The 11,573-nt window shown below is 42.2% G+C and overlaps 2 protein-coding genes across 3 annotated transcripts; one reads left to right on the top strand and one right to left on the bottom strand.

Moving 5' to 3' along the window:
• Window positions 1-2,831: 2,831 nt before the first annotated feature.
• Window positions 2,832-3,709, top strand: LOC108098290. Its single transcript, XM_017201100.1, has 2 exons — window positions 2,832-3,502; window positions 3,562-3,709. The coding sequence occupies exons 1-2, from the start codon at window positions 2,950-2,952 to the stop codon at window positions 3,582-3,584; spliced, it is 576 nt and encodes a 191-aa protein (XP_017056589.1). The 5' UTR covers window positions 2,832-2,949; the 3' UTR covers window positions 3,585-3,709.
• A 5,106-nt stretch (window positions 3,710-8,815) lies between these two features.
• Window positions 8,816-11,531, bottom strand: LOC108098527. 2 transcript variants are annotated; one of them, XR_001771851.2, is made up of 8 exons: window positions 11,224-11,531; window positions 10,858-11,165; window positions 10,052-10,611; window positions 9,850-9,996; window positions 9,683-9,793; window positions 9,462-9,619; window positions 8,989-9,402; window positions 8,816-8,918 (listed from the first exon to the last, which is right to left on the bottom strand). XR_001771851.2 is itself a non-coding variant. In XM_017201508.2 (7 exons), the coding sequence occupies exons 1-7, from the start codon at window positions 11,441-11,443 to the stop codon at window positions 9,113-9,115; spliced, it is 1,794 nt and encodes a 597-aa protein (XP_017056997.1). In that variant the 5' UTR covers window positions 11,444-11,531; the 3' UTR covers window positions 8,816-9,112. The 2 variants fall into 2 exon arrangements, 1 of the variants encoding a protein (XP_017056997.1); XM_017201508.2 differs by having other exon boundaries at window positions 8,816-9,402.
• Window positions 11,532-11,573: the final 42 nt, after the last annotated feature.

An 11,573-nucleotide genomic window follows, 5' to 3' on the forward strand; every position in this document is an offset into this window, starting at 1 on the left:
GCGCTTCAACTTCCGGAAATCACGCTGCTTGTTGTAATAATGTTTTAGCTTTTCTTGGCTTTTGGATCGCTGCTTTTTTCTGCCTTTTTCGACAAGGAATGGGTCAGGTCGGTGCGGTAAACGAAATGTGCACGCGAGCGAAATTACAAAATGCGCACAGTTAACGTAAAATTTGTTTGGCTAAAGTCGTTAAATTTTTTCAATTATGCAAAAATAAAATTTTAACACAATCTTGTGGTGACGGTGGGTGAAATGAAGACATGAAGACACGAAGACGATGGCTTAAACTTGCTGCTAGTTACAACCCATCGAAATGGGTTATGAAACTGGCCAGGCATTCACCTCATCGAAAGGGCAATTTTGGGTTTTTGTTACCCGCTCTCTTAGGGGTTAAGCCCAAATCCTAGGAATATCCCAACAATTAGCAAATAGGTTTTAATGGGTTTTGAGATTTAAAAGTGGATTATGAAAGAATCGTAAGGGGCTTTAAAAAATACGTAGGTTTTACCTGTGCCTTAATGAAGGATTTTTATGCTGTTCAATTTAAAAATGCAATTCCTTCATAAAAATCTAGATATAGAAGTAATGTTTCAGTGAGTAAAATTGCCATATCTAAATAACTAAGTTCTCTTGATAGCCATGAATGCGCAACTTATTTTATTTTAATATTAATTTCAGCTAATGATTTATTTAGTATACGTTCCCAGAAAGCCTTAATGCCATAATTTAGGCAGATCGCACTTAGTGATCATTTCTGGAGATGGCGCGGTAAAGTCGAGCTACTAATGCGAATTTAATTGATCGCCAACTACCGAATGCCACCCCACAACGCCTCACACGCCAAATTGACACCTTGGCTTAACCCAGACTTGGGCGCTCCCTGGCTAGATGGCTAATGTCAGAGAAGCGTTTGGGCCTTCCTCGGCACTTAAATCACTGCAATTTGAAAGAATTCTTTTGATTTATATGTACGAGCGCTGGAAAAGCAACCGAAGTGGCCTTCCCAAGTGGCAATCAATTCTGGCGGGGCAGCGCGACTCCAGAGCTGGAGATCGGCAACCTAGGTCTGAAGCCCCGGGCTCGGAACACTCTGCACGTGTTGACTCCCAGTCGAAGTCGATGATTTAGCTCGCCTCGTTACCTCAACGCCATTTGACCCCGCAGCAATTGAGGTAGCCACGATTCGTCGGCAGTCTAGCAGACTGGCATTCGGTAGAAGCGATGACTAAGGTACTTTTTTGACAGTACCTATAATAAATGAATATTAAATAACAACGAAAAGTAAATAAGAAATCAAATATTTATCAGCACTTCTAAACCGTCATTATACCAAAAATCTAGACTCAATAGGGAATACTGTATGCTGTACTAAGCTCCATCGGAAGTACCTAACTTAACACTTTATATTCTTTTAACTAACTTGCTATTTAGCATCACTGTTTGTCGGCTAGGCAGTTAGCAGTCGAGGGACTATTCATTTCTTTGGTTATCAGAAAGGCAGCGATCGCTGCAATAAGTTTTCTATATGCCTCATTTCTGCACAAATCGCTTGACCTTAAGCGTTGCTGTAATTTATTTGTCGTTGTCGCAATTTCCCACACACAACTCGTCGACCCAATGATTTTCCCGCTCGGGTTTTGTTTTTTTCTGTTTCTCTATTTTCTTTAGAAGCTGCAAACTGTATTACGTTGGTTTTTAGCAGTTTAGTTTTGTGTTTTTCATGTTTTCTTCTCTTTTTTTTGGGCCTGGGTTCAGTCGGTTAGTGGAGGTTGCATTTGTAGGTTATTGTGCCTGCCCTGGCATCTGGAGGTTATGTAATGTCTCCGCTGCCATTGTTGTGCTTTGGGTTTCCTCGGCTCCAGGGGAAGGTGGCCTTATCAGTTGCCGAGCGTCACACAGTGGGGGCATTTACAATTTACAACTCTGATTGTATAACTAAGCATTTGCCATTGCCTTTTAATTGATTTTAGCCAGCTGATTGAAAACGATTTACGGAAATCGGATTTCTTGGTTTTTCTTGCAGGCGAAGCTCCCATGCTTAACTTCCTTAAAAGAAATAGAAGGTGTGATGTCAGGAGTTAATAAATAAGGTTGGAAATACTATCAACAACTTGTTAATTTTTCAGTTTTGTTTTGAAGTTTTCCTTTTGTTTTCTTACTAATGAAAATATGTCTTGAATGGCATATATAATCCTTTTATAAAGGCTTTACCAAATCTCAGTCATTTTTGAGAATTAGTAAGTCACTAACAACTCCTTTTATATAACACCTCTGACCTGACTTCCCCTTTTTAGTGTCTATATAATCAAGTCAGAGCCTCTATTTCCCTAACATGCATGGCCGCGCAGTCGACTGCATCATGTATAACACTTCCTGACTAATGAACTGCCAGGCCTGGCAGCGATGCCACGGATTCGGTTCCAGTTTTGGGGGAAACATCTTCATTAGCACTGAGTGATATGTTGGGCTTCCCCGGGCCGACGGTCCGAAGCTTTGGATGGCGGCCAAGGAGCCGAGGAAAGCGGTGCCCGAGGTGTGAAAATGGGAAAATGCAACGCCAAAGACTCTTACATTCCCCTCGACTTGGTTGCCTTGCTGAATTGAGCTGAGGGCCGCCCATTTAAGTGTCCAATAATTCAATCACATCAAACGCCATGTTGATTGCCGTTAAAGAGTTTCAATTACACCAATTGCCATAGATGTTGGGAAAGTTTGGCTTATCATGAGAAATTCAGGAAAGACAACAAACGTTGTTGTCTCTGCGAGAAAATAAAGATATTTTTCGAAGCCAGTAGGCAATGTTTTTCCAATTCAGCTAAGTTCATACGAAATCACTTCATTCTACATGGTTGGTGAATCAGTCAACATTATTTGGTTTTCTAAATTTTGTACAAAGTAGAAGTAAAATAGAGTTCTGTGCAAGGTTCGGCAGTTCAAAATTCATTGATCATGGATCTTTCCAAGGCCGAGAGCCAGACGCCCGCCAAGGAGAGTCGATCGGGTGGCTCCGGCAATCTGAAGACCCTGCTGCAGGACCTCCTCTGCTTCTTCGTTCTGCTCTCGGTGGCCCTGCTCATTGTGGCAGGTATCCTGTTCGTGGTGGAGGACGTCAGCCGCCTGCAGCAGCAGCACCTCCTAAGCCACCACAAGCACAACCACCAGCACCACCGTCTCCACCACCATCGGGATCAAATAGTCATCGATTCGCAGGCATCGCCGGCCGAGGAGCCACCCAAACAGGAGCGGCAATACTTCCGTCCGTACACGTGGATTCGATTATTCAGCTGCCAGAAGAAGTTGCAACACCAGCAGCTGGGAGACGCCGAGAAGGAGGCAGTAGTGGTTGGGCCCCAAAACCAGGACGACCAGGAGCAGCAGCCCTTGGATCTCGTTCCCACCTATCAGCCATTCGAGCCACTCCCATTCCAGGAGGGTGGTGATCAAATCGAAAAGGAATCTGCCAGCAAACATATAATCTCGGATCCCCATCAACATCTGGCAGGTAAGCTCCGATTTCCGATTAACACTCTTGGTCCGATATTCATAACGAATCTTTTGTAGATAATTTATACAGAACCCCTTGAAAACTGGACACAAGTATTGCAGCTCCACAACATCACGTGTTTCCCGATTTTTCAATTGATGTGCATAAGCCATATGTCGATTTAAAGAAAGTTCTGGAATTACAAAAATTAATTCTTACCTCGTATACATGTTTTTAATTCTTGACCCTTTTGCCAAATGTTTGCTTTAGGTGGCCAAAAAGAGCTTGAACTTAAATTAGAACACATAAAAATTAAAAGGCAAAAAGTATTTCCTCCCCATCTCCGTTTAAATAACTTCTGACAGGTAAAAGCTTACTGATGGATTTCACCGTACACAAGCTACAGGGCTATCTTTAATTTAAATCGATTTAAAGGTAGTTCTGGACTACCAACTAAATTTTATTTATAACACTTTTAAACTTGTGATTACCCGGAAGATTGGTAATAAATTCCGACGCTACTAAAAATATATTTCCTATTTCGTGGTCTGTAAAATAACTTTATTACTGAATATTAAAGGGACTTGGTAAACTTGATTGTAAATATATTTATGGCCACAACTTTTCTAAAAATATTTTACGAGTCCAAAGATGAACTGAAAATAGATCGCACGGTTAAAGTGATACTTCCTTATATCACAGCTGATTATAATGGAGTTATTTGGGGATTGTTAATTGTCTCAAGTACGCCGCGGTCGCGGAACCTTTCAATTATTTGCAAGAACTTTAACTGATTCACGACTCCTCAATGGCACCCCAAATTCTGGGCTCGAGACAACGAGCCGAGCCACTGGCGGCTATCTCGGATCTCGGAAATGGTAGATCGACGTGTAAGTGTTGGCTCGATAGCCATCTCGAAGATGCCAAAGCAAAACAAAGGCCGAAGCAAACGCAAACGCAAAACAAAGCCGCAGACAGAAGCTGCGCATGCCCATGATGGGTTAATTGAGGTATTGAAAGGCGTACAAACCAAATGAAACGAAGTGTCTAATGTTTGCATTATCGCGCTCTAACTGAACAATTGCAGTTGCGGCCTGAAGGGCAAATTCGTGGGCGGGGCGTGGACTGTACTATGTTGGCTTCCATTCCCGAGGTCATCGGAGGTCGAGTCTTGTTCTAGCCATCTTGGCTGATAACTGCAGCTGTGTAATTGCGGGGAAGATAAGCTCGGAACATTTGCATAGAACAGCAGCAGCAGCTGGTTAGGCAAACAATTGCATAATCTCCGCAGTAAAAATACATATTTTTAGGCACTCGCCTTGCCATTGGCATGTGGGCGTTGGGCCTTTTGTCTTTTATAATAAAATTTAATTAAAATAATCGGTTGTTAGTCAGCTAAGCCCCTGTGAGAGTCTGACAGCGAGCTCTTGAGAAATCCATATTTATAGAGAGTGATTTCAAAACAGTTTTTGGCCAAGACGCAAAGAACCAAAGAACCAAAGGCTTAAAGCCGGAGCCTTAATGGCGGCACAACACGAACAGAACGTGCAACTCTGGGGCTTTAGAGCGACTGGCAGAAGTTCTTATCTACGATTTGCTTGAATATTTATGAAGCTCTGTTAATTAGGCAGATGACTGGGCCAAGACAAAATGACACTATTACAGTATGCATGCCAACCGATTTACAGTTCGGCCAAAAAAGTCTTCCGACGCTGGGAAAGTTTCGTCGGGAGTCTCCCAAACTCGTTCTACGCTTAGAACCAAAACAAGTTTGCCGTCCAAGTCTTTTGTATTGAATCTTTCGCTTGCGTGTTTGATATTTTCATTTACTGCTATAAATTGCATAATCTTGAATGATTTGAGGTGTATTTATTTAACGTTCTTTCTGTTTGTTTATCTATTGTTTTTGGCTGGGTTCTGGGTTCTGGGTTCTGCCAGTGACACAGATTTATTTATAACCATTGTTCTGTTGCCGGCTGAAGCCGGTCTCTGGGCCAAAGAAATGGGAGTGTTCGGGCACACAGTTGAACCTGCTAGAAAACATTGTTCTGCAGGTGATATAATAGGCCAAATCGATCGCTTCTTTCACGTCTTCTTGGAGACATTACTTCGAAACAAACCAATAAATTTTAAAGATTTATTCTTGTTATGTACTTAATTTCTTCAGAAGCAATGACAAATGATTAGCTTTATTTAATGATGGTTGCTCGGATCAGATCTCACCATCAATAACCACTTTTGGGCCACATGCTGCGACTCTTGAAAGGGGAAACACGTTAGCAAACCAATACGCATCCACTGACCACGAACAAAAGACAAAAGCGTCTGCCCTACACAAATCGCCAATTGCACGAGGATGGATGGATGGATGAATAGATGGTTAGTTGGTCGGAATCGATGTTAACTGTTACATGTGTACTCGATTTCGGGCTCTCTCTCACTGTCGTTTTTCTTGGTATGACTTGCCGGCAATTAAATAAAACATGCCGCATCTGTTGGAGCTGGGTTTTGCAACGGATACGTTGCCCCCGTTACCTCCTCGGGTTAAACTTATATAACCATATGTAAATTATGCCAGCAAATGAAGAAGAAATATGGTTGGGATCATGCGCTTTGCAGGAACACACCTCAAAACGAGCTTCCAAAAAAAAGGGAACTGCCAGCCAGGTCCGGGCTACTGTCCATCTCAGCCAGACTCAGATGCGGAGGAGCTGGCCCAGGCCCCAAAACGGAGCCCAAGCCCAAGCCCAAGCCAAAGCCCAAGCCCAACAAAAGCCGGACTGCAATTGAAGCGCAGCCATTGACAAGATAATTTCCTGGGGGTGCTGCATGCAATGCAGTAAATCCTACTTTTATACCCTGAAAAGGGTACCTTAACTTGGGATATCCATGCATAGTTTTGTATTTTTATTAACCCTTTCATGCCCACTGTTGCCTACAGGCAACATTGACTTTTTGAAGTTTAAATCGGTTACGATTCAAAATTTTTGTGGATTTTTTTTTATAGGCGATTCCCCTTATTAATGTTGTTTAATTTTTGGTAATTTTGGCGAATGCAGCTGCAGCGTGTGCTGAGTTATCACTTATGATTCGAAGCGACCACAGCTGCCGAAAAATTTTACCAAAAAGTGTCCGTGCAAATAGTGCGATTAACTAAAATTAGTGACAAATACTAATAAAATAAGTACGTACATATCTTTAAAACAGGTAAGACTATGATAAAAGTATAAAGTTGGGCTTGAAAATTGGTTTATAAAGAGTGTGGATTTTTTTAAAGGCCTAAAGGCAACATTGCAGTAAGGACATACCAAAGGACTTAGAGTATCGAAAATCGATATGAACGTTACTTGGGGTTCCTATTAATCATTTATGGCGTTAAATATTTTCTATGTGTCCCCAGATTAATTTGGGCATGAAAGGGTTAATGCTATTTAAACTATAAAAGTATTTTAAGTTTAAGCATTGATTAAGGTATTTAACATTATATTTCAGTTATTTAAAAGATTTTCAGTAACTTAACCCTTAAGGAAAAAATTCCCTATAGAAAAGAGGAGAAAAAATATTAAGATTTATTATCAAGAGGAATTTCACCTCTGAAGTGAATTGCCTTTAAGATTTCGTGATTAAAATTTGTATTGAAGTAAGTCGGGAGTTAGGGTAACACCTATTCGACACAGTCACTCCCATAACACTTTTCCTTCCTTCTCCCTGTAGTTCGTCTTCGATTTACAAATTGTACAAAGCTAGAAAAAGGAAAGAAAAACTTTGGCCACGACTCAGCCGGCAGAAACGAACAGAAATTGGCTAGTTTCGCAGACCGCGTTAAGTTGACTGACTACCAATTGTTGTTGCCACGATGCTGGGGCTACTATGCGAATAATTTCAAACACAAACTGCCGCCAACAGCCAAGAAGGTTCATAATTATTGGACAAGCGGACGAACGGCTGCCGGTGGGTTGTGGCTTCTTGAAATGTTGCAACTTGCGACCGTTTGAGCGATGACTACAGGAACTGTGCAGGCCACATCGTCATTTTGGGGCAAGAGTGCAAATTGGCGGGTTAAATAGGTTTTGACTACCTGAAGACAGTTGGATTGACCTGGGCAATTGCATCGTTTCGTTTATGAAGATTTACGATGCTCAAATTAGCCATTTGTTAGGCCCAATCAAGTGGCTCATTCTGGAGTGGGTCATGTAAAAAGATGTGCTAACTCCCCAATAAAAGTTATCCACTTTGTGGTAATTAACTCTCCGCGTTGGCCGAACTGATTGATTTCGGTTATAATTATGCCCATTCTCAAATTGGATTAATTGATTTCGGTTTGTTGGTATTTCCGTAAACTTTTGATTTATTATGTCCATTAATGCGGACATTAATGGATATTTTTTTTTTAGTTATCTAAGTATTCGATTCAGATTAGAAACAATGCTGAGGTGAATATGAACTTAAAGAACCGATTTGGTCTTGTGATATAGGAGTATATCTATTTAATGGTTTTTATTAAAGTTACTTTGTTTACACAACATATTCACCGCAAAGCACAAACCATTCAAAACATTTGTGAGGCTAAGAAAAGCATTTCATTCAAGTGTCGAAAGTTGACCACAAAATTAACTTTTAAGGGCAGCCACCAAAACACCATTACCTTCGCTTGGGCCAAACACTTCCAGCGACCAATTTGTCGGACTTTTTGTGTGGGAACAATGACAATAACCGCATCGGGGCAAACGTGAGTGTGTTCGAGTGTATGGATATGAATAAACATGGTGGCCCGCGAATAATGTGAGACTTGCATAACCTCATTTGGCGGCTTATGGGCTCGCGTGCTCCCGTGCCAGTTATTTATTTTTTAAGTCGGCGTGATATCGTGTACTCAGATATAACCGCGCATACAGATAGGAAGGCAGTTGGCAAGTGTACTGGGGATTGGGATTGGGAATGGAATGGAAGCGTGTGCACTCCTCTAAAATGGAAAAAATACAGCCCATAACCCATCCAAACCATCCCGTCAACTTCAGATCGGCCGATGGATGATTCCATCCGTCGACGGTTGAGCGAGTAAACTTTTATGACAACCACTGACCTTTTTGGGCAATAGACTTGACAGGAAATCGCTGTGGAGTGTGGAGTGGCCAGGAAATGATTAATGGCTCTATTGATGCATTCGGAGACCGTCCGAAATTGTGCCCAACGAATGCGGATTAATCTATAGAAGGCTGTCCGCATCTTACTCAAAAGCGAAGGTTTATCTACCATCGACCCTCGACCATTCACACCTTGCACAACCCACAAATCAAACTGGGAAAACTCCCAAATTATAAGATGGGGCAATGGAACAATAATTCTTCCTCGCAATTAGGGCGTCGACAAAAGCCAAAGTGGAGGAAAACCGACTCGATTCAATCCAAGCTCCCAGCAAAGTAAGCAACGTTTGCTGCAATAATGGATCAATTATATGGAGGCAGTCTCTTCCATTTTCGGGATTTCGCCAACGCAAAACTCACGATTTATTATTTTTTTGTTAGCCACTGTTTCTTGTGGCCAGCTTGAATTGTTTTCTCAACTTTCAGAATTTAACTCACTTAAAATTTTAGGTAGCATTAAACACAAACGGCGAACTAAACGTTTTTACATTTCATCCCGCTTGGCCAACTCTTCCACGAGCTTGGCACTTTGGGCCTTGATCTGTTTGCGGTTGGGCACATTGGCCATGGTCTTGTTCTCCTGCATGATATCCTCCTCCGGAGCTGTTGGCGGCTGCTCCTCGGTGTCCACCGGCTCGTACATGTCCAGGCTGGCCAAGAAGTCTGCGTGGTATTCCTCCACATTTCGTCTCACTGTCGCCGGTTTCAGTTCAACCGAATAGGCCTTCATTAGCTTGTAAATCTTGCGCTTCACCATGTGCATTATGTTGTCAACTGCGGGACGAGATTGCTAGATTTATTAAGTCTGGTTGAGTGTGGACTGCCGACTCAACTGTTCTCCTCGAAAATCTCGGGGGCAGCCGCCCGCATGTTCAGCATTTCGAATTTGAGCAGGGGAAGCTTCAAGTATGAATTGGGATACTGGGCACGTAGAAGTTTGGGCTGGCGATCAACATGACGAAGAATTTCCAAGAGATTCCAAATGCTTACTCTGAAATGGAAAAGGCGCTATCTAGTATATAAGAAAATATGCAGGCCAAGAAATATCAGTTACCTCAACATGACATAAGCATCAGCTCTGTTCTTAAGGTGAGTTAAAGTGTCCTTCTCGAATTCTATATCTTTTTGCAGTGTTTTCTTTAAATCCTTAATGCGCTCCAGGCGACTTAAATAAAATCATAGCTATTAATAAAGCTTTAAAGTGTTATATTTATTACTTACTTGATCTCTTCCTCTGACAGATTGTTGACCAGCACTCCCTTCAAAACGCTGGCACACTTCATCTTGGTTTCCAGCATTTCGTGGGCCAACATGTCGTTCACAATCATTCGATGCAGTTTGTCATTGTTATCCACCTGGCTCTTCATTCTGTGACCCAAATGTAAATTATTTGTGAGGAAAGCAGTCGAAATAAAAACCGAACCGTGGGTAGATTTCCTTTGCCTGGGAACACAGTGTCACAAATTTGACCTCTTTGATGGTTTTCTCAACAGCCTTCAGCTCCAGTTTTAGGATCATCATGCTCTGGGTCTCTCGAACATAACGCTTCAGATTCGTGGTGGGAGGCGCCTCCTTGGGCTTGTTAAAGTTAACGATCGATGTGGCAGCCGGCTTCTTAAGAGAGGCCAGCATTTGCAGTTTCAGCTGCAAGTTCTTGCGCGACTTCTCCTCCATGTGCCTGAACTCGTCGTTCAATTCCTTGAACTTCGCAATGGCAGGCATTCCCAGGAAAAGGATGTGTTTGATGAAGTTCGTCTGGTCGTCCATGTCACTGCTGAGGGATCGCAGGATGGGTTCGTAGAAGATCTCGTCGTGGACCAGCACCTGAATCATCTTCTTGTAGGTGTTGTTGATGGTCTTGATCGCTTTCAAACGCACGTTCGAGTTTTCGATCTTCTTGAGGAAAACTCGAGATTTCAGTTCCTCATCGAGGATAAACTCGTTCTGATACTTGATGCGGTTTTGAAGAAGTGCCCGTCGCAGCTAAGGAGAATATTTGCGAAATTTTGTCAATGGTTTTCAATGGACCGAAAATTCTTTAAGATTAAGAAATACAATATAAAGCATTTTTAGAATCATCACTTTAAAAACATTACCTATAATTGTGGATTTTTTTGGAAATTGCTTTTAATTTTGTTTAATTGTGTCGGATATTTTTTATGATGATGATGATACGAATGGGGAATTTAAGTTTATAAAATTAAGTTTGTAAAACACATTTTTACTGACCAGCTGTTCTTTGTAGTGCTGTTTTAACTGGTCCAAGCGAAACTCCAACCGATCTCGCTCCTTTCTCATCACAAAGGTCCGCTGATTAATGTTGTCCACTACCAGGTGAATTGGCATCTTCTGGTAGAGGCGCTGCATGTCCTTGTGGTTGATGAGGAAGTTGCGGATCTTGTGCGTGTTGTCGTTGACCAGAATGTTCTGCAACTTGGCCCGGCCATCGCGACATTGCAGCTTTAGACGCTTGTTCTCGCGAAAATACCGCTGGCGATTGGCCTTTGACTCGTGATTCTTAAACACCAAGCGACGAGCTAATCAATACGAACAGTAATTAGATACAAATAAAGTCTTTTCCCATAGAAAACGTACTCAATAGATCGGTCATTCCCTTGAACTGTTCAGTAAGCGAGTTGGGGGTCCACCGCTCGTCGACCATCACATGCTGGTGGACATAGGACATGCCGAAGAATCCATGGAAGCGCAAGGAGCGCGGATGCACGGGCTTTGGGGCCAGAACATCCTTTTCGCGATTCTTTTCACGTCGTGGTATGTAGGCCATACCTCTCTGGCGCAAAGTGCATGGCGGCATGGTGAATGTATCTGTATCTTTGGGATCTCTTGGTTTATTTGTTTATCGACTAAGTTTGCTGGGTTTGCGTTTCTCAGTTGAAAATTTATATTTGACACTATGATATCCGCCCACTCAGAATTAAAACGAA

This window comes from Drosophila ficusphila, unplaced genomic scaffold, assembly GCF_018152265.1.
Source record: "Drosophila ficusphila isolate 14025-0441.05 unplaced genomic scaffold, ASM1815226v1 contig_791, whole genome shotgun sequence".
Classification (NCBI taxonomy): domain Eukaryota; kingdom Metazoa; phylum Arthropoda; class Insecta; order Diptera; family Drosophilidae; genus Drosophila; species Drosophila ficusphila.